Source organism: Melanerpes formicivorus, unplaced genomic scaffold (genome assembly GCF_026170545.1).
Source record: "Melanerpes formicivorus ecotype bairdi unplaced genomic scaffold, bMelFor1.0.p_v2 SCAF_58, whole genome shotgun sequence".
NCBI classification, from domain to species: domain Eukaryota; kingdom Metazoa; phylum Chordata; class Aves; order Piciformes; family Picidae; genus Melanerpes; species Melanerpes formicivorus.
In genome coordinates, this window is record NW_027142410.1 from 984,713 (window position 1) to 1,011,912 (window position 27,200).

At 49.2% G+C, this 27,200-nt stretch overlaps 1 protein-coding gene across 1 annotated transcript; it reads right to left on the reverse strand.

The window, feature by feature from the left end:
• Positions 1–1,127: 1,127 nt before the first annotated feature.
• LOC137452725 (transmembrane protein 151B-like) lies at positions 1,128–26,645 on the reverse strand. The gene is made up of 2 exons (XM_068161374.1): positions 26,556–26,645; positions 1,128–4,629 (listed from the first exon to the last, which is right to left on the reverse strand). Exons 1-2 carry the CDS (start codon positions 26,643–26,645, stop codon positions 3,199–3,201), a joined length of 1,521 nt encoding a protein of 506 aa, XP_068017475.1. The 3' UTR covers positions 1,128–3,198.
• Positions 26,646–27,200: the final 555 nt, after the last annotated feature.

Here is a 27,200-nt window from a genome sequence, read left to right on the forward strand (position 1 = left end):
GCCAAGGACACATCTTGAGAGCTGCTGGATATTACAGTGACCTTTGAGGGCACTGGAAAAGTCAAACTGGGCATACACTGTCTCTATTCTCTGCCCAACCCATCATAATAATGGGATTGCCAGAGCTTGTTCGTGTTGGATAATAATACTGTTTAACATGGCCACTTCTGAGGAACCAAATATAACCCTCCATCTTAGAATACACATGGGACCAAACTGGCCATGCCAAGACCTTGCACATGGTATTTAAAGACACAGGTGGCTGCAGCAGCTCACAAGAAGACTGAAAGTCATTCTGCCTGTGTCTGGGTGAAGCTTGCCATAACTGAGTTACGCTGCTCATTTGGAAATTATCTTGGCTGCAGCTGAACTCTGTTCTCTTTTAATTTATATTATTCTATCATCTCTTCCTTTCTGCTTTCTTGTCTTCCTCCCTACCACCTCCTTCAGTCAGAAACAGCGCTGACATATTCCAGCCTCTCTGTTTTATGAAGTTTCAGCCTCCTCCAGATCTTATACCTTCCATATGTGCTGGTTTTTCTGTGTGAATGATGATTAGGACAGGGAACCCTATTAAATGCTTGCATTTACTTGTGTCTTCAGAATACAGCTACATCAGGGATGAGTCTGAGCTGTGAGATCAGGCCTGAGCCTTTCCCAGTTCCCAAACTCTTCCAGCAATGCCTGGAGGTGGTAGGTGACATGGTGTAGATGGGGGGGGGGGCTGGGAGTGGATCACTGCAGGGTGGTTTTAAGTTCCATTTTTTTCTTCTAAGTTTCTGTGTTGTCCAGTTTGGCCCCAGCTCGACCATAATCATTACCCTCAGGCCAAACCTGATTCCTCCACATTTCTGGGCTGGTTATTCCTTTTCAGAGGTGACAAACTAACACATCATACGTGTTATCTATCTTTTGCACTAAATGCCAAGCTGTCAGAATGAAAATGGCACATAACTCATGCATAAAGTATTTACATTAAAGCAGATCAACTCACATTAAACAACCTCCCTGGCGGTGCCATCGCTTGCGGCAGGTTAGCCAGGCATTACCAATATTCCCATTTCTGGAGTTGAAATAAACACAGCACATCATAAAGGAGTCATCAAACCAAAACAAAATGTATTGAACATGGTGCAACAGTCAATGCCATAAGAAATCACCATATAAGTATTCAGAGTTGTACATCATCTACACATACTAGTATGACTTTACAAATCTCCTATTACACATGGATACACACAGAACAGATCTGGGAGGAAGCATTTGTTGCCAGCCCCTCTGGGGGTCTGGTTTCTTACCTACTTGCTGTTGTGTGTGACAACAATTTGTCTTTGGAAGTGACTGTATTGCCATTGTATTGCATTTTCCTGTGACTCACAGTGAACAATCCACCATCCACAAGACAAAATGGAACAGAGCTTGCTCAGCATATGACCAACCCTTTGCTGGATGGAGGTTTGGCAGTTGTGAGGTCCCTGGTGGGTCCTCAGCGTGGCCATAAGCCTCTTGGGTCAGCTCCTCACTCTCGAGGGGCTTCCAGCTGGGCCAGGAGGGCAGCCCACAGCCCACAGTGCAGGAGCCCATTCCTCTGGGACTGGACATCTTCTGGGTCTGGCATTGCTGGGATTAATTCTGGAAGGTGCTGTAACTGCTCTAGGGGAAACCTTTTGGGAGGAGTCTGGAGCTCCAGCAGGAGTGGCTGGTGGGGCTGGCTCCCAGCTGTGCTCCCTGCTTGGGGCTGGGGTGGCACCACTTCTCGCCTGGGAAGGCAAGCAGTGGGCTATGGGCCAAAAGCCCTCTCCAGGGCACAAGGAAAGCTGGAAGATAACAGAGCAGTTCTGCAACTGCTCTGATAGACGCTGTGGGTGGAAGAGCTTCCTAACAACTCCAGTCTATGGGTGGGAGAATTAATACCAGATTTACCTTTTCCTCTTCAGCCCCTCCCCCCTTACCCAGCCAGTGTTGCTCTGTGCAAGTGGTAGGAATGAAACAACCACGAACCAGACCTAAGGTCCTAAAAATAGTGGCACTAACAGGGCACTGATCTACGTTATGGCTCTCAACAATTGCTAACAGGGGTGGAGCTGGACAAGGTTAACTACAGCTGGAAATGCACCAGTGTCTCTGCTGCACACCAGGCAGGACAAGGTGAGCAAAGGGCTTTTTGCTTTATTGGTATATGTCACTGCTCTGGAAAGGAAGTCCTCAGCACTTCTCAGGGGCATAGCCTGTGGCTGTGTCAGCAGTTAGTGACATTTGTGCCACAACCACCTTATTTTTGCCCAGTGGAAGGCAATTACAGCCTTCCCCAGCAAACCCCAGAAAAACTGGGAAGCAGAAGTGAAAAAAAAATGAAAAAGAAAGCAAAAATAAAAAGGAAGATGAGGGTAAGGGGAGAGGAGAACATGAAGAAAGGAGAGAGCAAATGACAGAATAAAAGAGAAGAAGAGTGGTGAAAATAGAATAAATAAAGCACCTCATTTGGGGTTTGCAGGAGGTGACTCAGCCTGCAGATCTGAATTCTCCTTCTGACTTGGCTCTGGCTGGCCATGTGCCTTTTGCCTCTCTGAGTTTCTTACGTTGCAGGGCATCCAAGAGGGCAAACACTCTGCAAAGGACAAGCTTTGTAAATCCTCCAGCAGTAACAGCAGTGAAATGCTGTGACTAAAACACAGAACAAAGACTGAGGGTGGGATGAGAGGAGAGGCAGAGGACTGAGGAGCAGAGAAAAGGTGAGGAGTGAAAGAGTGTAGAGAGAAATTAAAGACTAGGGAGACCAGCTGAAGGAGGGGAAGAAGTCCTTGGAAATAAGGGTAACCATTGATCAGAGTGCCTGTGTCCTCCTTCAATGGCAGGTGGAAGAGCTGAAGCTTGTCCTGCCATGGACACACTGTGGAGACCAACACATCACAGGATCACAGGATGTTAGGGGTTGGAAGGGATCTCCGGAGGTCATTGAGTCCAACCCCCCTGCCAGAGCAGGACCATAGAATCTAGCACAGGTTGCACAGGAACACATCCAGATGGGTCTTGAAAGTCTCCAAAGATGGAGATTCCACAACCTCCCTGTGCAGCCTATTCCAGTGCTCTGTGACCCTCACAGTGAAGAAGTTCCCTCTCATGTTGGCTCTCCACCAACAGCACCTCTGCAAGCCCTGTCCCCTCGGGGCAGAGGAGCCAAGAAACCATGGAGGTCTGTCACAGAGAGGTTTCCAGACAGGAGGAGCGCCTGACGTAGAAGCGCTGCCCGTCCTGCCCCTCCGACCTGTGCACGATCAGGACAGGGAAGAAGCGGGCGTCGTGGTAGGTTGGGGGGTTTTCGTTGACCGCCAGCTGGCTGGAGTAGGAGCAGCACTGCTCATCCTGGCAGCCCCGCTCTGCGATGCTGCTGCTGCGGCTCCTCCAGAGGCCTGTCCTGTGGGAGCCGTGGAGGCGGCAGAGGGAGAAGCGGCTGGTGTTGAGGGAGAGGCGGGAGGTGCCGCTGCAGCTGTGGAAAGCGTGGCGTGAGAAGATGGAAGAGGTGCTGGAGGCACGGTTGCAGTGTTCACAGCCGTGGGCTGTCTCGCCGTACCGGCACACCGTGTAGCCGTTGTAGGCTGGGGAGCTGGCCAGGTCCATGAGCATGGCCTCTGAGTAGCTGGGGATCAGCTGCCGGTTGGTGCAGATGTGCCACTCCAGCTCGGTGCTGTCCTGCGTGGCGTCTCGGGGCATGCGGTACCGGTACAAGGGTTCCTCGGCTGCAGCGGGAGCCGTGTACTCCAGGCCCAGCAGCTTCTCCACATGGTAGTGGACGTAAGCAGTCCGATACTCTATGAGTACCCTGAGCGGCCACGAGATCATCAGGATAGCTGCCACCCAGAAAGCATAGTGGGACACATACCATGGGAGGTGATCTGGGTCCCCGTAGGCCATCATAAGCTCTTTAAAATCCACATTTTTGAGCTGCATGCCTTCCCTCACCTCCATGTAGTCATCCAGCCCCTCGATCTCTGTGAAAAAGTGAGCCCTCTGAGTCAGGTAGGAGTTCTCAGACTCAATGTTGGCAAAGCTGAAGCACTTGGTGAACCTCAGCTTGGTGGCCGTGTAGCTCTCCAGGCCCAGGAGCTCCTTGGAGATGTCCTTGTATCCACAGTGAGAGTAGTCAAACTCAGCTTCAGCCACATGGGTGTTGACCCTCTCGTGGTAGACTTGGGTGGTGGTGTAGGCGTCGCCGTTGCGGTACCGGGTCACCTGCCGGGTTCGCCGCACGAAGTGGTAGCTGATGGCCTTCCACCAGATGCATGGAGTGGCTTGCTGCATGCGGTTGATGCATTCGTAGACACTGTCCACGTCTGCCTTGTACTGCAGCTCTCTCTTGACGTGGCAGTGCCAGCACTCCACCAGGTATACCACATACAGCATAGAGAGGAAGGCCAGTGGGATATAGACGTAGCCATCTGAGCATGGGCTGTCATGGTAGATCATGGACTTGCCCTTGAAGGAGCTATCAAAGCTGAGCTTGGTGACCCGTGCCAGCTGACACCAGGCCACTGCCCCCAGGCAGCCGTACATGAGGATGGAGAGCAGGAGGCATTTCCAGTGGGACTCTCGGCACATGCAGGCACTCAGGGACTGCTTCACAGGACGTTGCTTCAATCGCATCACAGGGGAAAGCGAGAGAAAGACAAAGAGAGAGTGAGGAATCCATCAGTCATGCCACTCTGCACAACGTGCTCAGGGGCTGTTGCAGCAGTGACTCGCCATGTCTGCACCCGAGCTGGGCAGGCCCTTCCACGATGGGTAAGATGGGTCCCCTCCTCCTCCCTGCCTGGAGACAGCGTCACCTACACACTCTGCCATATTCTGCGGCCAAGAGGGCTTCACAGCACATGAACAGCTGAAAATGTGGGGCTGTGGGCTTGCCCCTTTGCTTTGCAAGGGCCCAGTGCTTGGGTTCCCTAACACAAGGAGGGAGGCATGGGAGAATCATCCACCGCAGGTCTGCAGCCCCATAGGTCGTGCCAGCACCAGGGGACCAGCACTTCATGGAGCTGGAGATGCTGCCTGACTCAGAGCTGACTCACACTCAACCCTGAAACCTACCAAATGATCGACACCATTTTTTTCTTGGAGGTGAGCCATCGGGAAAATTACTAGATTCAAGCACATTTAGCTGAAAAAAAATTGTCAGGATTACAGCACAGTGCAGCACAGCTTCAGGCTGGTTAGAAGGCTCACTCTGACCTGGAACACCTGAAAGCGTAAGTGTTGGAGCTAAGGATGTATGCGTGAATATTTAAAAGGCAGCACTTCTCTTCCTTTCAAGTCCCAAGATTCGGGCTGGGAGTAGCGTTGGAGTTCACACTCTCGTACTCCCACAGCGTGGCTGCAGCCCTCACCCCAGCCGTGGTGCAGTGAATCAGCTGCATTGTCACGCTGTGCTGGGCTATAATAAAAAACACCAGACTGAGCCAAGCTGCCAGCGGAAACGGAGTTCTCTCCTGCACAGAGCAGCAGCAGCTGGACTTATGCTGCTGGCTGGCAGCTGCACATCTGCAGAAAGTGCGTGAAGCAAGACCCCCCCTGCTGCCCTGCTGGATAATGGGGAGGGCGCTCTGCGTCCCTCTTCCCGCTGCCATTCTTTCCCTCTCCCCAACGCTGAGGAAATGACAGTGAGAGAGCAGATACAGACTGATACTCGTGCATCATCATGCCCTCTGCCGAGCCTGATCCCGTGTAAAAATAGAAGCACACTGTTACTCCTTCTCCCGAGGGGCCACCTCTAACGCATCAAACTGCTCCGTAGATGCTAACAGATGCTGGGGTTGGGAAATGTCTTCTCTTTCTTTTTCCATGGAACAAGTTCCTTCCCAGTGTAACTTATCTTGGTCCCACAGCAGTTAGGATTCAGTAAGTCACAGTGTGGCAGCAAAGAATTTAAGGAGCAGAATATCCTGATTCAGGAAATAATAGCAGGGTGCCACTAGAAAGGAGAATTCACTGTCTTCTCAATGAGATGGAAGTACTGGCATCTAACCTTGCAGGGCAGTAAGTTCAGGTTTAATACTGCTGGTTTGTTGCTTGGGGTTTTGTTGGGTTTGGTGTTTGTGGTTTTTTTTTTCTGGGACATAGGACCACTTCAAAATAACTACAGAGGGTTTTATGGCTTGCTGTGAGCGCTGCCAAACTAGACTTCAGGGGGTTTGGTTTTGATTTCTTATCTTCTGATCTGACACTCTGTAAGTGCAGTGCAACTTTATTCACTTTAGAGAGCTACACCAGTGTTTGTCTGCAAGGACTAAGGTAGAATCTCACCCTTGATTCTACCTGGTGCACTCAGAAGGAATTTGTAGAGAATTTCTATTTTTACCCCAAGCTTTTTGCATGTGTGTATGTGACAGAATAAAGAACAATTATTCTGGTGAAAAATGGGTGCAGAGGAGCTAAGTGGGTTATGTGGGATATGGTATGTAACTTTTTTGTAGGTAAGACAGTGAGAAGTCATTAATAGGGGTAAGGATAAGGCTGGGTTTATTAGCCTTTTGCAGGAAACCTTGAGGAAAGCCAAAAGGGGGCTTCAGGCAGTCCCAAAATCAGCTGAAAAAGGACTATGGGGGTGAACCCCCGAGTCTGTGTGCAGTCTCAGAGAGTCTCCTGTCATGAAACTCTTGTCAAATATCCATCACTCTGTCCCAGTGTGGGTGCTGCCCCAACACAGGCTTCTGCCCTAGCTGTACACTGGACCCTGGGTTAGGGCCCTAGGCTGTTCTGACTCATGGGAACTCCACTGGGAATTGCTGTCTTCTATTCTTTGTCTTTTCTTGACCTGGATCCAGAGCTTTTAAGCAGGATAGTAATGCAAAAAATGCAGGCTGCAATGAAGAACTGCAAACCTCTACCCTTTCTTTTCCCTGAAGGTTTTGTGAGGTGAAGAAAACTAAAAATGAACATCTCTCTGCTCCAGTCACTGGGACTCTGCAGAAGAAAACAGCTGGGCAATATTCTAGCACAGGACTTGAAGTTCACACACAAGTTTCCACAGGTACTTCTCATGCAAAATCCCACATGGTTAACACTGTGAAGAACACCAGCGGACCCAGCAAAAGATACCCAGCAGTCAGTTTTAATGCAAGGTGAGTTCTTAATTACTCCATGCAGTTCTGGGAACCCCATTTTTTTTCTATGGCTTGTTTAAAGCTCTGTCAGTCTGGCCCTGGGCTGTCCCATGTCAGTTAAGGCACCATTTGCCAAAGGCACTGCAATCCCCACCTTCCCTTTATCTCTCATCCCTTGACTAATAACCTCCGTTCTCTGCAGCTCTGTGGTCCAACTTAGAACCCACAGGTGTGCTTCTCCCCAAAGGGTAATTCAACCAGCCCTGCTGGTTGGGGCTATCAGTGGCCATTATCAGAGCGGGCAAATGCCTCCTAATGAGCTTAGATCCTTGAAATGACATTTAGGCTCTGGTCTCACCAGTCCTGGGGTGGCACTGGGCTGGGCTGGCAGCAGCTCAGAGGCTTGCAGATCCAGGGTGACATTCTGCATGCATCCTCTGGACACACTTCAAAACTGGTCTTCAACCCACTGCACTGAAAGGGCTGGATCAGCCCAAGCCAGGCTACCTCCACAGCTGGCACTGCAGCATGTAAAAGGGCAACTCCTCTTCTCCTTGCATTAGTGAAAATGCAAAGCCATAAAGCCCACTGCCACATCCCTCTGATTCACATACCTACCAGTCCAGTCCAGCAGGGCCTTCGCATTCAAAACCCTTTGGGTAAAACACAATTAGTTCTCCTGGCTCTTCTGACCCACTGTTTCATATCCTCCTTTGCTCTTAAGCAGATGCCATTTTCTCCAGGTCCTCAGTTATGAAGGAACCACTCTTCCAGGGTCTACCCCCACAGCTGTCCCTCCTCTTTCAAGTTCTGAATACACTCATTTGGCCTTTGTTCCCTTATTTCTCCTTCCCTTTGCTGAAATATTGAAGTAACACAATTATGCTATTGGAAACACTATTAGAGTGTTTGTAAGAAAGACCTGGAACAGGCCATAATTACAACAAAAAGATCAGACATTCAAAAAAAAAATCTAATAAGGAAATGTATCTTTCCATCTCTCTCTGCATAACAAATTCATTAATATGTTAAACCAGTGGCTCCCAGACTTTATTAATTAGCATACCATCTTCTTGCATGAATGATGTTTGTGGTACTACGTGGAATTTTCTCCTTTCTGTGCATAATGCTGCAGATCAAAACAGGGCAAGCTTGTATTTCTAGATGAGCACAATAAATGCTGAAGGAAACCAATAATTTCCATGATAACTTGAGCCAGCCAGCGAGCGGGAGTTACATCCTTTGAGGAATGCTGTGGGATCTGCCTTGTTTTGATGTGGAACTAAAGCATAACTCCTGGAAAATGTTAATAGAGAAATGTAATTGAAGAAAGCAAAGACAGAGAGCCTGACAGAAAACCAGAGCCAAACAGAGACTGTCCCAGAACAGACAGAGGCTCAGTCCACAGACATTTTGCCTGTGAGCTAGGACTCAGGATTTGAGTCCCTAACCCAAATCAAGAGAGGAGTCCTTCCACTCCTGCTTGTTATGGCTTTGCTTCAGGGTTTGCTTCCAGTGTTAACCTGAGAAACCTCTTGATAGAAGATTAAATAAGACACAGGCTGCCTAGAGAAGTTGTGGCTGTCCCCTCACTGGAAGTGTTCAAGGACAAGTGGGGTGGGGCTTTTAGCAACCTGATCTAGTGGGAGGTGTCCCTGCCCATGTCAGGGGTTGGGCTAGATTACATTTGAAGGTCCCTTCCAACCTAAACCATTCCATGATTCTACAGCTGCTTCTGTGAAAAGGGATGGATTTACCAAATCAAATGTTTCACCCTAAAGGTTCCAACCATCTCTGATGACTGTGGAAATTGGATGGAATGCTATGAAGAAGCTGAGCTGTCAGTCTTCTTGTTTATGGATTTCAGGCTGTGTTAAAAACACAGGCTTCTAAAGGATGTCTTGCAAGATATATTCTGGCATGCTGCTCAACAGCTTTCAGAGGCCTCCTTTCTCATTGCACCTGACTGGGTTGGAATCTCCTGCTACCTCTTGCCCAAACTATCCATAATCACAAGCCAGAATTCACTTTGTTCTTCCACACTTAAAAACAACAACAACAACAAAATATTTCCCAAAGTCTTTAGTAGACCTTGGTGCAAATCAGGAAAATACCATGGGTGAGAGGTGGCAAGTGTGGGTAGGGCTGTGGGTGCCTGTGCTGGGAGCCATGCAGAGAGGGGTAAGATCTGGGGACAGCCCTGTCCTAAGCCATCTCTGGCCCCAAGCAGCTGCCCTCGCAGCACTGCTTCATGTTTACATTGGGTTTTTTTGGTGTGTCATTTCCAGAGAGCTCAGGCAGAGTGAAGGATCTGTGTAGCACACAAAATTAAGAGGTATCTCCACATCCTCCCGTGGTCTGTTTACTGTCAGGTGGCATGGAGCCTTCCAAGACACTAAATGATAGATGCTGTTTAATTTGTTGCTGCAGTTGCTGGAAAATACTTCAGAAAGCTCTAACTGCTGACGAAGAACTGGAATTTCAACTGACACCTGTAGCAGACAGGAGTTTCCAGGCTGGCAACATGTTGATTATTTCTCCTTCAAGAAAGCTCAGTGCAAAATTTAGTTTGCAAATGATAAAAACATCCGGGCAGTGGCTGAAAGGGCAGCTGCCTTCAAAGGCACTGTCCGATGGCAGATGCCCAAGATCAAAAGAAGGTATGCAAGGACCGGCGTGGAGCCTCCCTCGCACAGGCACACCCACCCAGGGCTCCTTCTGGCTCAACAGCAAATAGGTTGGGTTCTGGCTGCAGCCACCGTAATTAAAGTCATTAAAACGTGCTGTGTGTTGTAGTAGTGTGGAGATTCGGGCTGTTAATCTCACTGAGTGTGGAGGGCTGGAGAGAGAGAGAAAAGAGAGACTCTTGAACGTGTCCAGAGAAGGGCAACGAGGCTGGTGAGAGGCCTTGAGCACAAGCCCTATGAGGAGAGGCTGAAGGAGCTGGGGTTGTTTAGCCTGGAGAAGAGGAGGCCCAGGGGAGACCTTATTGCTGTCTACAACTACCTGAAGGGAGTTGTAGCCTGGAGGAGGTTGGTCTCTTCTCCCAGGCAACCAGCACCAGAACAAGAGGATACAGCCTCAAGCTGCACCAGGGGAAGTTTAGACTTGAGGTGAGGAGAAAGTTCTTCACTGAGAGAGTTGTTAGCTGTTGCAATGTGCTGCCCAGGGAGGTGGTGGAGTCACTGTCTCTGGAGGTGTTCAAGAGGGGATTGGATGTGGCACTTGGTGCCATGGTTTAGTAGTCATGAGGTCTGTGGTGACAGGTTGGACTTGATGATCTTTGAGGTCTTTTCCAACCTTACTGATTCTATGATTCTATGATTCTATGAAAGAAGGAGTGCACAGCCTGGCGTGACCCCTGCTCAGCAGCTAGAGCCAAGTGAGAGCATGAGCAATGATCTGGTGGCCAGGGTTTCCCAACCTCCTTGCAAATGATCAGTATTAAGACACAGGCAAGTAAGTTGCAGCTGGTAACCATTCTGAGTGAGCCTACAAGCAACCACATTGGGGGTGGCTGAGAATGTAAAAAAATTACCTCCCCTCAAACACTGATTTCCCCTTAAAAGGCATATTTGGAACGTGGGACTGATTCTAGAGAACCAGAACAACACACCTCTGGGTGAGTAAACTGTGCTTGTGACTCTAGTGCCCTTTTTCCTGACAGGTAGATAAGAACAAATGAACTTCCCAGGGCTCAGGTTGAGGTGGTGTGTGTGTCCCTGTTCTTCCAAGCAAGCACTCTGCTAGCAGGAGGAGGAAGTGCCACACTCAGAGGAGCCCAGAGTGATGCCACCAGCTCAGGTTTTTGGGAGCCTAACCTGAAATCTGGTGCCTCTGTTTTACTAGTGATGGCTCAGTGCCTCTGCTGACCCAAGACACAAGTCTGTGTGACGGCAGGACACTCCGGAGCCATGTGACTGTCCCTCAGTGATGGCAGGGTCCTTTATGAGATAATAAATCACCAGATGGTTCTTTAGCACAGAAACTTCTCTCAACTTTGCAGGGCTATTTTGGGTCAGGAAGGTTCAGCTTCTATTACAACTTGAACTATATTAACACCTTAAGACTGGGAGACACTACACCTTCTCCCCACAGCTCCTGTAGCTCACAGGCAATGGAATTTCACTCTGCAATGGGCCTGGTAACTAGTGTTTTGTAAAAGCTCATCTCACATAAAGAGGCTCTGCTTTAACTGATAGACTAAAAGAAATGAAGAACCTGCAATCCCCATTGTAATTTGTTCTGGTGATGAAATTTTACTGCCACTGCAATTTTGTCTCACTTCGGCCTCTATTCATGGCAGTGGGGAGCTATTCTGTAGGCAATGAAAGACTCCTTTCTCTCTGAAGCTACTTCTTCTTAATTATGACACCTTTCAGCCTTCTTTTTAAACATTTAAATGGATGAAGGTCTTGAAGCCCTTCAATACACAGTTCTAGCTCTTTTTTGGTGCTCTGCTCTCTCTGCAGCACACTCTGAGATACTTCTTAGATGTGTACTGTGCAAGTGGACACAGCACTTATTTCACTAGTGCCATACCAAAACATAAAGTCACCTCCCATCCCTACTCATTCCCCCTTTTTACTGTCTTCTACTGTCTTTTTACTTCAGTAGATGTTTGCCCAGTCCCTCCCTGAGAGTTCATGTTCAGCTGCTCACTCACTTTGCTCCCAGGTGTCTTTTGAGTCACTGTCTCTGAGGACAGCTGAAGAGCTGGCTGCACTCTCCACCCTGAAATGTGTAACTTCAGATCTGGCTTTGGCTTGAATAATGAAATAATCAAATGAAGCAGATCTCTCTGCAGGACTGTGCTGCTCTTGTAGTTACTGACCAGCCTGATAACATTTGTGCCAACTGTAAATGTTACCAGCAGCGATTTGATGTTTAATTTCAGTAGATAGTGTCAGATCTGGCAATGATTCCTGCAGAACCCCGTCAGACTAATGGCTAAATACACCCTTGCACAAGACATCTCTCTTCACAAAGCTGTCAATCATAAAAAACAAGGCTGCAGGCATTACATGGACACAGAGGTGCTCCTCACACTTCCAGCGTCCACTGCCAGGAGCAATCCCACATGCAGCTCTACAGGGAATATGAAGAAAAAGCCTCCCAAAGCCTCTGTGGAGCACATTATGACCCGGCCCACTGCTGCTGTATGCTCTTCATCAGCAGCTGTATTTCACCCTGAGAGCAGCTGTATGGCACTGTGAGCTTGCAGCGCCTCTTCTTCTTCTAGCTGCCTCAGCACCGCTTACAGCATGCAGGTGGTTACAGTGACAACGACAAACCTCCTTTTGTCCACTTCTGACTTTGACTGGCAAAATAAATTGGAGCTGAAACCTGCCAGACTGACCCAAATAGAGGTGGAGAAAAAGTCTGTGAAGTCCGAAGGAAACGGACTAAACTATTTTGGCAGAATCACAGTCCTCAGGAATCTGAGGTAGAATTTTGCCTTTTGCTTACTATTAACAAAAAGTCTTTCCCCTCTTCTGTCAGACTGCATGCTTCAGTCTCCTTGAAAACTCCAGCATGAGCTGTATAAGCAGAAAATATGCTGCCACAGCATGAATTTATTCTAATGTGTTTTCTTTTGTGGACAGTTTGGGGCCCACATTTGACTGGCTGTGTCTGGTTTGCAGCCAGCTATCTGGGTTCCCCAGTATCAAAAGCATTAGAATTCTCTTTGGTGGAAATCATGCCTGAAGGGTTTCCTGTCCTTTTAAACCCCACCTGTAAAATCTGTTTGCCCTTGGTGGCTGACCTCAGGAGCTGCAGTTTTGCTGAAGCAAAATGCTGTGATGTCTAAAATAAAAGAATAAGAGAAAACAGAAAGTAGTGAAGACGTGGCCTGAATGGAAATAGGGACCTGAAGGGGAAACACAGGGTGGTGGAAAGAGACGGAGGAGATAAAAGGACAGCCTAGACATGCTCTGAATGCCATTGCCACCAAGGCAGGGGAAGGATGCTGGCAGGTGGGGACAGAGACCAGTCAGTTTGGGCAGGAGGGAACCAGTCCCATAGAAAGGACCTGGTCAAGGATCAACAGGGAAACACTGAGCCCAACACCAAAGCATCATACGAGCCAGCAGTCCTCCTGGCCCATCTATGACTGTGGCTGTCAATGGCTCCATGTCCCAGTGGAGGCCAGGGACAAGCAGAGTCCCTCAGGGATCAGTCCTGGGACCTGTCTTGTTCAACATCTTTGTGGGTGCCATGGACAGTGGCATTGAGTGCACCCTCAGCAAGTCTGCTGATGACACCAAGCTGTGTGGTGCAGCAGACACGCTGGAGGGAAGGGAGGCCATCCAGAGGGACCTGGACAGGCTGGAGAGGTGGGCACAAGCCAACCTCATGAGGTTCAACAAGACCAAGTGCAGGGTCCTGCATCTGGGTCGAGGCAATCCCAGGCACAAATCCAGGCTGGGCAGTGACTGGCTGGAAAGCAGCCCTGAGGAGAGAGACTGCTGGTGGACGAGAAGCTCACCAGGAGCTCTCAGTGTGCACTTGATTCTATGACCTGGAAAGCACCACTGGGAGCTTCTCAAAAAAAAACGTATCTATGCCTCTATCTTCTCCCTGCAGCCTGTGGGGGGGGATAAGGTTGTGCTAAATTGAGGAAGCTCCCACGGAGGTGATAATGGGCTGCAGGGCTGATGCTGCAGCTGTGTTTCAGTGAGATGTGTGGCATCACAGTATGCTCCTGCTCTCTGCCAAGACCTGGCTTTGGGGCTACAGGTTGACTTTATTATTGTCCTCAACAACAAAATGACCCCACAGCTTGGGATTAATCATGTGAGCAAGGAATCAAACTTATCATAGTATCATAGTATCAGTCAGGGTTGGAAGGGACCACAAGGATCATCTAGTTCCAACTCCCCTGCCATGGGCAGGGACAGCCCACACTAGATCAGGCTGGCCAGAGCCTCATCCAGCCTGGTCTTAAACATCTCCAGGGACAGGGCCTCAACCACCTCCCTGGACAACCCATTCCAGTGCTTCACCACTCTCATGGTGAAGAACCTCCTCCCCACATCCAGTCTGAATCTCCCCACCTCCAGCTTCATTCCATTCCCCCTAGTCCTATCACTACCTGAGATCCTGAGCAGTCCCTCCCCAGCCTTCCTGTAGGCCCCCTTCAGATACTGGAAGGCCACAATGAGGTCACCTCGGAACCTTCTCTTCTCCAGACTGAACAGCCCCAACTCCCCCAGTCTGTCCTCATAGGAGAGATCTTGTCCTTTTTCCTCTTATTTAGCAAGAGTAATCTTCCTGTCCAAGGGGTAAAAAGGAGTGGGGGAAACACTGACAGAGAACTGGAAGAAAAGAATAAAGGGAAGAAAGGGGGAAAGGGTAGGTTAATTAATGGCCGTCACAATTGCATTTGCCTCTGCAGATTTATGCTTGTGATTGATATATCCCAAAGAGATACATGAAAGAGAAAGAACAATCAATAACCACAAGCCACACACTTTGGCACGTGGTGACCTTCCTGGATGAAAGCAAATCTTGTGTCTAATTATGAGAGACTCTTCCATCTTGACCAAGGGCATGTTTTCCACAGAACAGGGGAAAATATTCCACCTCTCGATGGATGTGACAGGATGTAACATAGAGACAATCCCTGAGTCCTTGCTAAGTTAGCCCTAGGCTGTGCCTTTAAGCATAATTGAAGTGAGTTCTGACACTTGGTTCAACTTAAGAACCTGAGAAAGGCTGCACCATTTGTGCAGTGGACATGGGTGATGCAAGAAGATCTCTACCCACTGTCCTCAGGCAGCCACAACAGATGCGGGTGCAGATATCTTTCAGCTCCTGAGGCAATCCTGGTCAACAAGTGTCCCAGCAGGTCTGGGGTGACCAGGGAGAGCTCAATTGCAGGAGAAGAGTCAGAGAAGAACCTCTTACTGCTTTCCACAGCCAAACCAACTCCAGGGTCAGATATTCATTAGTACAGGAAGGAAGGAGCCTGCAGGGCTGTGCTAAACCAGACCTTGGTGTATGACGGGCAGAAGTGCGCCTCCACCGCATGACCCAATCTGGTCACTGCGTGAGGCATCAGTAATAAGGCCTGGTGAGGGAAAAGGGAGATGTTAAAACAGTCATCTGATAAATCCCCTCCTGGGGAGCCTGAAACAAAATCCCTCCTGCCATCCATCTTGAGTGGCAAGAAGCCCATTACCCCTAGCTCACGCTGAGCCAGTAGCAAGGGCTCTCAGCGTGGCTGCCTGCATGGAGGGAGGGGAAAATATGAGGGATAGAAGGCAGCAGGAAAAGCCATTTTGCACCAAAGTGAACTTCCCTCGCCTTTGAATATGCAGCATGTTGGTTGCTGCATGTATGTGTTGGATGCACCATTTGCCTTTCTGCCATGGCACTCCTGTGAGAATGAAAAGTTCCTGCAAGCAAGGGCCCTGACATCAATGCCCAGCAGAAACACTGTTACTGGGTTCAGAAAGAATAACCTGCACACATTCCACTTGTTTGTAGGGTCGCAGGCTCAGGCATTCACTTTGATAGCGGCCCTCCTGGGGTGAGCGTGAATCCTTTTGTTTCTCCTTGCTTGAATTCCTGTGGAGGTTTAATCTTCTCATTCCATCAGTGGAGCTGGCAGCAGGAACTCCTCAAGGTGGGAAGGTGCACAAAATAGTAGAACTAAATCCTCTCCCCAGCAGAGCCTATCAGAGGACAAGACAAACCATGAAAAGGCACAAATCTTGCTGACCCACCTGAATTCCTAATGCTAGGACACCCCTGAAATGCCATCCAAAGAGCCTGCTCTTTGACTCCCATGAATTTGTCACCATCTGAAGATGAAGAAAGCGGAGGTCAGGACAGGAGTTGCCTCCAGTCCTCTGAAATGTCAGATTCAGCAGTAGCTCTTGCAGGATACTTCTGACTTCTTCAAGCAGCAATAAAGGAAATCCCAGAAAAGCAAAGGATTTGGATCCCAGCCAGCATGTGTGCCACACATCACAGCAGGATGGGAAAGCCACTCACACGGGCACGTATGCAAATGGTGCGAAGAACCTGGCCCCAGACACAGCCACAGGTGATGCTCTCACAAGCTGCTCTGAGGGAAAACATGCAGTTACATTTTCAATGCCAAGGAATCCTAGCAACAAAGTGGTCACCATTTGCAAAATAGAAACCAAGGCTATTTTAGTGGCAGCTTCTTACAAGCTCACAAAAATGCTGCACTTACAAAATTATCCCTTTTCTCCCCAAACTGCTGATGCTGCTGCCACTGGCTTTCAACTGAGTGGCAACACAAAGAGCATATTATGGGGGCAGAGGATTTTTCTCAGTAATGTCAATGTTGGGAATAAGTTCATCAGGAAAGAAAAGCTGAGATTTGAGCTGCTTAAGAGCAAGAGTAGCTCCAAGAACGGTTCTTCTTTTTTTTCATCCCCACACTTTAAGCACTCATCATGCTTAGCTCATGTTACCCACTCCCCCACCATGAATATTGGAGGTTCCTAGTAGACACAGGGTCACTTTTACACCTCAACACTTAGAAGGCAACTGATAAAAGCATCATCTATCCCAGGAAAGCTCCTGGGATGTGGTTCCCAGCCACTGTCAGCTGAGTGACTGGCAGGAGCCACAGCTTGGTGTTTCACAGCTTGCCTCATGCCTAGCTGATCCCTCAGTGCAACTGGCTGATGGCGCTGGTGGAACCAACAGCTTCACTGGCACAAAGAGAAAAATAACCCCAGCCAAGGGAACATGGGAGAGCTGGTGGGACTAGCTCCCATTGCCTTGGTCCAGGAGGGATGGACCACCTGAAGGGTGGTTTTAGCCGGGAGGGGGTTGGTCTTTTTTCCCAGGCAACCAGCACCAGAACAAGCGGACACAGTCTCAAGCTGCACCAGGGGAGGTTTAGACTCGAGGTGAGGAGAAAGTTCTTCACCGACCGAGTCGTTCACCATTGGAATGTGCTGCCCAGGGAGGTGGTGGAGTCACCATCCCTGGAGGTGTTCAAGAGGGGATTGGACGTGGCACTTGGTGCCATGGTCTAGTCATGGGCTCTGTGTTTATAGATTGGACTCGATGATCCTCAAGGTCTCTTCCAACCTTAGTTGTGATACTGTGATACTGTGATGAGGCCAGCAAGAAAGGGAGAGCCAGCCTTTATGTGCTTGGCAAAGTCCCAGATGGGTTCAACAGGCTCCTGTAGTCCCTGCTTCGCACCCACCTTTGCTCACAAGATGCAGCTCTCCAGGGTTTGCAGAGGAGTGAGCAGTGGGGGGAGGCTGGTGGTGCTGGAGCAGGTGGTTTTCTCCTGCGTTGTGCAAATGAGCAGCCTGCAGTAGTGGATGTTGGAGCCAGGGTTCAATGGTGTACTAAAGCTTGTCCATTTCAACTCTCAGGTCCCTAGGGTGGCAGGTGTTGTCCTCATCCACCAAGGGCACCTAAACTGTGCCTTAGTGTGTTGTGACAGTTTTAAGCTGATGCCTAGGAAGTTTCCCACAGATCTTGGGTAGAAAGTGATAGAATGTAAATAAATTACCACTGGATGTAAAGGGAAAATAATAAGGTCTAAATACTCCCATTGGTCTGATAACTAACATAAAGTTAGTTGTATGAATTGACTCTCTTTTTGGCTTCTTCACTCCAGCAGATACTAGCTAGAGTGCTTCTGATGGCTTGCTGACCTTGGCTGCACTTCTTTGTTGTGTCTAAGTACTAACAAGCTACTCTCTGCCTTTCTCCTCTTTCTTTTTTCCCTTATACAGGGGGGGAAGAGGGGGAAGCTATTGGTAGTCCCTGCTTTTGTCCAGGGGAGTTCTTGTGTTGTTTATAAATACATGCAAACATTGCATATTTTGTACAGATACATTGCATTTCATATTTCTAGATTTTAGTCTGCATGTAAATACAGCTTCATTTGCTTCCATCTGAGCTGGCCTGGCAGTTTTATTTTGGGGGGTAATTCTCTCAAATTAGCTGGGGGGTAATTTCAACCCACCACATGTGTCCTGCCCAATCTTCCCTCAGTCTCAGCACTCACCCAGAGCCAAGCTGGACAACAGCCATGGACCAGTTTCCCAGGTGGGGAAAGCAAGGAGCTGGGAGAAGAGAGCCTAGTGAGGAGGAAGCTCAAGGAATGTTAGTTCCTCACCAGCTATTTGCAGCCTACTCATTGAATGCCTCTTTTTGCTTTGTAAGTGAGGAAAATAGTTCATTATTATGAACACCATTTAATCTTTGTTTACTCTAAAGGAACACCCAGAGATTTAAGTGGGGGATAGAAATATCTCTCAAGTGCTCTCAAGAAATATGGTGCAGGACTGATCCAAGCTCCAGTGACACCTAGGGAAGTCTTTCAAAGGGAAATGTGAATCAAGCTGTGTCCAGAACCATGAAGTTGTTTGGCTTTTTTTCCTCACTTAGTGGAAATCCTGTCCTTTTACCTAGTAAAACCAGAAAAGTGTGGCTCTGTGATTTGACCTTTCAATTCCAGCCTTCCCATCTCCCACGTGTGACCTCCCAGTTGGAGTCTGCCAGCCCCACTTCAGCAGAAGACCTGCCAGTTCCACCACGGTGCTGAGCTGCCGCAGCCTGGGCTGCTGCCATGCCAGGTCGCTCGTGCTGCTGGGCTGAGCATCCCTAATACTCAGGCACTGCTCAAGCTTCAGCTTCTCTGTCTGACTTGGGGAATGTGTTTCCTCGTTGTGGCACCATTTTGAGCAGAGTTGGGACCTCAGAGCTGTCATATTTTTTTTAACAACAGTGCCCCTGTTAAGATGAGGTCATATGCCAGCAGGTAATGCTTCCCTGTGAGAAACGAGGTTTCATCATAAGTATCACCTCTCTCTCCCTCTTGCTTCTCTCTTCCCTCTCTGCAGCACATTCTGCAATAACATGTGACAGCACAGCAGGTGAAAACTCCCCTGGAAATTCCTTTAAACATCTAATGGTTAAAAGGGATCCTGGGAGCCAGGACACCTGGATTTTATTTCTGGATTTGACTTTGACCCATGGCATGACTTACACCTTTTGGTACCTCCTGAAGACAGGGAAGAAATAGCATTAATGAAGTGCTTTCACATAAGCATTGCAGCAGCTGGGAAGGTGTCTCATCTGCATGTAAGCTGTCACATCCTGCCACTCCAAGTACCTGCTGGTCAGAACTGGGTGATTTAGCTCCTGCCTGGTCTGCTGACAGTCCCCTGCAGAGAACCACTTCAGGCCTGCAGACAGGCTGTCATTCCTACCCTTTCAGTATGTGCCCTCACTACCCTCTTCTTCCACCAAGAACTGGCCACATCACCTCCAGGCAGCCACGAGGGGGTTGTTTTCCCTCTTTATGGTCCTCAGAGGGACACCTATGCTGGCTGGACTCTACTGACAGATGCTACCACCCCACAGCCTTCATGGTGCTCTGTGCTCCTCCCTGCCCATCACAGGGTCAGGGAGATGGCACAGCTTGTACCCGTGGGCATTCAGGTTCTTCCACCTCTTGTCCTGCAGGGCACTGGCTGGTCTATGAGAGCTACTCAGTGTAAGACACCAATGCCTTGTGCTGAATAACTTTTGTTTCCATGCTAATTAAATATTGTCCTCCACAATTCAGCTCCTGATGGCAATCAATGGCACGGGTATAAAGGTCTCCAGCCATAAATGCGTGGTCACAAATCATTTCTCTCCCACAGCCAAATACACCGTGACCATCCTTTTTCCTGGTAAGGTCAGGTTATGCAGACTCCACATTTGCAAGTCACTTCAATTACTTACCCTTAGCTTCCTTGCCAGGAGCATGACCCTTCATGACCTGCTCTCTGCCCTTTGCTGTCAGCTTCCACTAGTCCCCACTCTCACCAGCTGGTTGTTTCTAGTCCCTGTCTTTCCTGAAGCCCAGTATCACCAGCCTTTCCTTGACAAGGCCTGGATGAACTGGGATCTGCAGTACCTCATCCATACAGAAACAGTGCTGTGTGAGTTGGGATACCCTGGATGTTCTTCACCTGATGCAAAGTCACAGAAGTTAAAAGGTCAGGCATTTTGTGGGGCATAATCCCCTCTGTCCTCTCCCAGTGGCACCGTGAGAGAGGCTGCTGGCTGCCAGGTACACCAGACACCACTTCACAATCTTAACTCTGCTCTGGGATGGTTGCCAGCCTCCTGGTACTGCTGAGCTGCCAGTGCTGTGCACAGCCAGACTCCTCCAGACTTCCCACTAGCCATCTGCCCTGCCAGTGGCAGGCACTGCCCTTCCTTACCTGTGCAGCTGTGGATGGGATTCAAGACTCAATTCCAGAAAGATGTTGAGTTGCTCAAATGTGTCCAGAGAAGGTCAACAAAGCTGGGGAGGGGTCTGGAGCACAAGCCCAGGCTGAGGGAGCTGGGGTTGTTTAGCCTGGAGAAGAGGAGGCTCAGGGGAGACCTTATTGCTGTCTACTACTACCTCAACGGAGGCTGTAGCCAGGTGGGGGCTGGTCTCTTCTCCTAGGCAACCAGCAACAGAACAAGAGGACACAGTCTCAAGATGGGCAAGGGAAAATTTAGGCTTGATCTTAGAAAGAAGTTCTTCATAGAAAGAGGGATTGCCCATTGCAATTGGCTGCCCAGGGAGGGTTGGGGTTCACATCCCTGGAGATGTTTAAGAAAAGCCTGGATGAGGCACTTAGTGCCATGGTCTAGTTGATCAGTTAGGATTGGGTGATAGGTTGGACTTAATGATCTTGGAGGTCTCTTCCAACCTGGTTGATTCTGTGATTCTGTGAGATGTGCTGTGGGCATAAGGGTGGGTGCTCAGGGAGGAGCTGGCATGGGCAGCTCTTGAGGCAGCCTCTATCCCTGACCTGCACCCTGGGCTCCTGTTGGCAGCATCCCCACTACAATACCTCCTCAGCTGTTCTGCTTAAATGACATTACCCTTTCTGGGTAGTTAACAAAGCCACTACAATAACTGTGACCTAACCCAAGTTTCATGACATGCTATTTCTAACTACACAGTTCTTAAGCTCAGAGGGACCCAATGGATGATTGGAGTCTGAAAGTGAACTCTTGAGTGAACTATATTTTCCATGATTAGAACTTCGAAACTAATTAACAACCAACCATTTCTGAAAAGTAGAACTCCTGCTGTAAGTGAAAAGTCAAAGGCAGCCTTATCTAGAGTGTCACTGAACCAACTGAAAGGGCCTTATGGTACTGATCACAGCTCAGCAGCCACTATTTTTGGTGTTAACCTCATTATCAGATGTTAGGATACACCCAGAAATGAGCCCCACTTGTTATGGACTACTCGAGGACATGTCACTGTTTTTAATCTCTGCTTCTGCAGTGCCCCTAGTCACTGGCAATGACTTGAGCTATTTTCTTCTGTGGTAGTTTTAGGCTGTGCCTAGAAAATTTTCCACAGATCTTGAACAGCCTAAACAAATGAGAGGAAGCTTTGTGCTCTGTTCCCAGTGAGAAGACGCTTCCTACCTCACTCGTGCAATGGCTTGCACTGATTGAAAGGCATCCTTGGTATCTGGTCTTCCCTTCTGATGGGAGATGGTCCCCTGGGGTCTTTGAAGTGGGAAAAATAGAGTATTTGGAGCTTCATAACAGTCTGCAAGAGACATTACTTTTCCATTGGTATCAGCTGACTCTCTGTCCACTTGAGAGAAGAGTATTAGAAAATAGGTTTGGTGGAGGCCTACCACCTAGTCTCACCTTCTCCCAGGAGGCAACATCTACATACTTGACAGCTGCTTGCCTAAATTTTCCTCACAGCCCTTCAGTGGCAGAGTTTCATGAGCTCTCTAGTTGCTCCAGCTCAATGCTCCACTAAAAAAAATTCCCTTGCTGGAGGGGACTGAGAAAGTCATCTGGAAGGAGCAACTCACTTTAGTCTTTGCCACAGTGGTGAGGGAGCACTCTCTGTTGGAGAGTTCAGAAAGCTTTGCTCACAGAAGCCCACACAGCAGGAGTCCAGGCTGCCCTTCATATCTCAGACATTTGATATTTTCTATCTTTTTCTTTTTTGTTTTTAATCTTGACAGCTTATATGAAGCACAGAGAAGACAGACAACTTCAGGGCACCAAGAACAGACACGTGATCAGAAGATAAAGTGGGACAATGAAAAGAACAAAAGCAGGGGGAAAAAAAAAAGATGTGATGCATCAGCACAGATCTTCTTATGACAGGATCTGCAATGCAAATATTGCCTGGAACTACAGGATCAAGAGGGGGGGGGGAAAGGCTTTTCAGTTCCTCTGATGCCAATGCCGATGGACTTCTTCCTTTGCCTCTGTGAGGGAGACCATTTTGATCAAAGAATGAGGTGCACTCCTTGGTTTATGTCCAAGGGCAGGAGCAGTAGAAAGGAGTTTGTTCTGTCTGACCCTCACTCAAGAGGGGCAGAACTCTTTGCAGAGTTAGTCATACTCACTTGGGATGGTGACTTGGGATGGTCTTCCACCAGGTTAACCAGCAGCTATTGTTTAGGAGCAGGTCGTTCTCAAGAGGGTTGGAAGAGCTGTGGGTAAGGAAAAGTAGAGCCTCCCTAGCGGCCACATGTCATGTTCCCTACCCTCCTCTGGGCAGGGGCTGTTGAGTTAGTGACCTGCTCAGGTCTTGAGAGAGAGGTTTACAAGGGAAATAGATCCCCAAGCTTCTGCTTAAAGGGTGGTGAGAAAGAGCGTTAACTTCCATCACAGTCCTGCTCCTGGGTTCATTTCTCTTGTGCACAGAAGTCTTGGGGATGACAACATGCCTCTAGAGGGAGAGAAGATTGCTGGAAAGGCTGCACAGAGCAAATGAGCTCCTGTGGATCTGTGAGAGAGGGATTGCATCGCAACATGAGGATCTGCAAATGAGTGAGGTGCACCTACAGCAAGCCTGATAAAGCTGAGAGGCTCACCTGCCTCACTTCCTCTACCATCGCTCTACCACCAGTACAATTCAGCTCATAGTTGGGGACAATTTAAACTACCCAGCTGTGAAATGGTTTATGCCTGATATATGAAATGCCAAAAAATAAGCCTTGGTAAATAAAATACATTTGACATTCATATTGGCTGGAAAGGATAAATATGCTGGGGAACTAAATGGAGTTAATCTCTCAAGCCAAGGATGTCTCTCCAGAGTCATGCTTAAGAGGATAGGACCAAGCTGTCTTTTGACTTGACAGTCATTACACTGTCACACTGCAGCTGGCAAACAAGCAGTGTGTGCATTTTCTTAACTTGGAACACTCTTTGGTGCTCTTGTGACCTCAAAGAGCACTTCTGAAACAAGCTCCTGTTGCAGTTCACCTTGGCAGCAAGAGGCAGATGACGAAAGTTTTAAGTGGCCCTCTCTCTTCTGTAATATCTCCATCAGTGAGCTGATGGCCATGGGTTTCAGAAACATCAACCCATGAGGTTTTTCCTCCTTTTATTTAAATACTCAACTGATTACATTATGCCATGCCCAATTAAAGTTATTAAATATGGAAGAGAAGATAAAATGGGGCACGGACAACTGCTGTTTGACTCTGCCAGTACAGACAAGACAAATACATATTTCAAAATGCCAAGTGGCTGCTGCTTTCAGCTTTCCTCAGAGATTACTTGGCTATGGTAGCAAATAAATACCGTTTGTACTCACTAGCCTCACTTATCTGAAAAGAAAACCAATTTCCAGCTAAGTTTTAGGGATTTAAATGTTAATGACCATTTCCTGATTGAGGTGTAAACTGGCAAGAATACAGAAAAGTCCCTGCCAGCTCTTCAGAGTAGGTGTTGGCTGTCACAGTAATAAGCAAGACAAGAAAAACCACCAGCCCAAAGCTTCACCAGGGCAGTACAGAGCAGCAGGTTTTGCTACCTCAGAGAGGACAATAAAGGAAAATATGTCCAGAGACTCAATCTGCAGCAATAGCTGCTGAAATGCTTGGAAAAACATGTCCTGTTCATTGCCTCCCCTCAAAGAATCACAGCATGGTAGGGGTTGGAAGAGATCTCTGAAGATCAAGGAGTCCAACCCCACTGCTAGAGCAGGATCACCTAGAGTAAATCACACAGGAACACGTCCAGAAGAGTTTTGAATGCCTCCAAAGACAGAGATTTCACAACTTCTCTGAGCAGCCTGTTCCAGTGCTCTGCCACCCTCAAAGTGAAGCATTTTTTGTTGATGTTTATGTGGAACATCCTGTGTTCCAGTTTGTGTTCCCTGCCCCTTGATTCTTTTTGGCAAGACCTTGAGTCTTTTTTGCAAGAGTTGATGAGATGGTAAAATCCTACACCACCACCAAAAGCACAGCTGTTCCAGCTCATCCAGCTCAAGCAATCAATGCCTCAACAGAAAAACCCCAAACCAGAATATTGGCAGGTAATCTGAGGGCTTGCTCTGACATTCAGCTGAGTCAGCAGTAAACTGAAGCAGCCCTTGGTGAGAGGGGACAAAGGCCACAGCAGGTAAGTGAACTGCCTCTCTCCTTCCCCATCCACAGCTGCATTTTCACATGTCCCAGTTTCAAGAGCAAAAACTGAGACTTCAGACACATTCTCTGTTTCTGGCTTGGGGTTTTATCTCACACTGATTTATTACCCCACAAAGGCAATTTTCAGTCACTGTTAAGATGTAAGGCCATGCATTTGACCTACATGAAATCCATACATGACAAGACTAACAGAGAAGCCTACGAAGTGCCCATTTAATAGTGGGTGTTTAAACACAACTGTGCAGGTCCCAGTGCAAAAAGGCTATTTACACAGGGATGGAGAAAGTGTGAGGAAAAGACCAATACTGTAAGCCTGCAGTGTTAAGACAGCACTGGTACAGGCATTTGAGATGTAGACTCAAATGTGCAAATGTTTGTGTTGAAACAGAAGAAAAACTGAGGAGAGGATGAGCAGAGCAAGATGCAACGTGCTTAGCAGAGAGATCAAGTGCTCTCATATCTGGAAATGGCTTGGATGTTTTTATGGTGGACTTAATATATTGGAAAGCCTTCTGTAGTTCCTGGTCATAGACCAAATAAATCAAAAAATCCCTTCCAGCATTAACCATCTATTGATCTTCTGCAGGGCTGTAATTACATTGGGGAGTTCTACCACTGGAACAGCAGCTGTATCCTGGATCCAGCCACAGCTCTTCACAGTGAAGCATGTTGCAGGTGTTTAGAAAGCAATTGCACAGGAGGAACCCCTAATTTTCACCCAAAGAGTATAGTTTTTCCAACACAAGTTGCAAAGTCAATTTTCTCTTATAGGTACTTTTAAAAGTGCTGTTTGGTTTTAGCCTAAATACACTGCAGCTTCACATAGGCTTTGTTGAGGCTACTGGATTTTGACTTAAGACCATAAGACTGTTGATGAGCTACAGGACCTGATTACAGAAGCTTTGAGGAGACTATCTGCACACAGCTGGAACAGGGCTGCTTTCACTTCTCTTTTCACATTTCTCTGCCTGCTTTGAGGCTGCTCTCTGCATCCCTGGGAGCAGGCACTCCCTGTAATGAAGAAAGTTCAGTCACTTCCATGATCTGTGCAGGGATTAAAAGATATAAATGGCAGACCTAACACTGTGGTTGGAATCAAAGGCTACATTAGATGTAGATGAAAATCTAAGGCATTCGTGATACAGGACAGCTTGCTGTCCCAAGAGTGCAAGATTGTACACAGATTGTCACCTACTGCCATAGAGCCCTGCAGTTCTGTCTGGCCAATACCTTCTGGCTCAGGATTTTGTGTCAACACTCAGAATACACATCTATCATTGCCTCTCTATGATGAGTAAGGCCATGGTAAGCACTCCACAGCTGATTCAAAGAAACCTGTGCAGAAAATACTGCTATTTTCTACAGTATTTTTAATGCAGAGTGCCCAGGCCCGAAGGGAAAAGGAGAAAGATGACCTCCTCCTCTGGCCTGAAATACTTGAAAGGCACGGAGCCCCTGGCTGCAAACCCTTTTAGATGCTCCTACCAGGGACACAACCTCACAGCTGCAATTTTCTTGATCCCTTCAGAAGTCCCAGGGAAGCTGTCGGCTCTCCTAGGCCAAACCCCAAGGGGCTTATTTAGCCAAAGTTCCACAGGCCCCCTTTTCTTCCACTGCATCATTCCGGTGCAGAGCCGCCGGCCAAGCCGCCGCCCCGAGGCCGGCAACCTGTGCAGGGCTGCGGGCCAGGGGCCCATAGGTAGAACCTCACAGCTGCAGCCACTTCGCGGCCCTGGGGGGCTCGGAGCGGCCGCGGGGTCCTGCCGGCAGTCCCGGCACCGCAAAGCGCCGCGGGGCACCGCACCGCGCACCGCTCCGCGCTGGCTGGCGGCTGTCCCCGCTGCGCGGCTGCAGGTAACCAGGCGGGCTGTGGCTGGCTCCTCGGCTCTCCATGGCTTCGCAAACACACCCACACACCGCCACCCGCAAGCCGGGACACCCTCCTCCAGTAGCGACTCCCCGCTTTTTCCCCACGCCCGCTTCTCACCCCATCGATTTCCCCCCGGCCCGGAGCGGGCATCCCGCCGCCGCTCACCTCCTCTCGCACAGCGGCGGTGGCCCCCGGCTCGGGGGTGCTGCCTGGCCCGCTCTCAGCAGCAGCCTCGGCTTCCCCCTCCGAGGACATCCTTGGCCATCACCGGCGCCGGCGGCCGCGGGGGCTGCGGAGCCCCGAGACGGCGGAGCCCCCCCGGCGGGCCGCCCTCCCCACCGGCGCCGGGGCTAGTCGCCCCCCGCGCCCAGGGCCGTCCTGCCGGGTGCTCCCGGCTCGCTCCACCATCCCAGGCAGGCAGGGAGGGAGGGAGGAAGGGAGGCGGCGGAGGGGAGGAGAGAAAGACGAGGCGGAGGGGGGATGCCCCTGCCGCTCTCGGCCCCCCCAGGTGGGCAGACGACCGCCCAGAGGCTCACGGCTCGCCTCTGCGGGAAGCTGGGAGCTGCGGGGTGCGGTCGTCCCTTCTGGCGGACGCCCTCCCAGCCCTACCCTCCCGGGGTGCCCCTTCCTGACCCCTCTCGGGGTGCCCCCTCCTGTCTCCTTCTCTATATGAGCTTCGTCTCCCCCTTCCCGGGATGCACCCGCGCCGCCGGCCACCTCCTCTCAGCGCATCTTGAAGCCTTTGCCATCTCTGCAGCCTTTCCCCAGAGCCCGCACCTCGCCCGGGCTCCGTCGGCACCCCCTGGGACA

Coding starts and splice junctions, on each gene's coding strand:
- LOC137452725 (XM_068161374.1), bottom strand. CDS start 26,645: ATGTCCTCGGAGGGGGAAGCCGAGGCTGCTGCTGAGAGCGGGCCAGGC. Junction 4,630..26,555: donor CCGCCGCTGTGCGAGAGGAG/GTGAGCGGCGGC, acceptor ATGCGATTGAAG/CAACGTCCTGTGAAGCAGTC.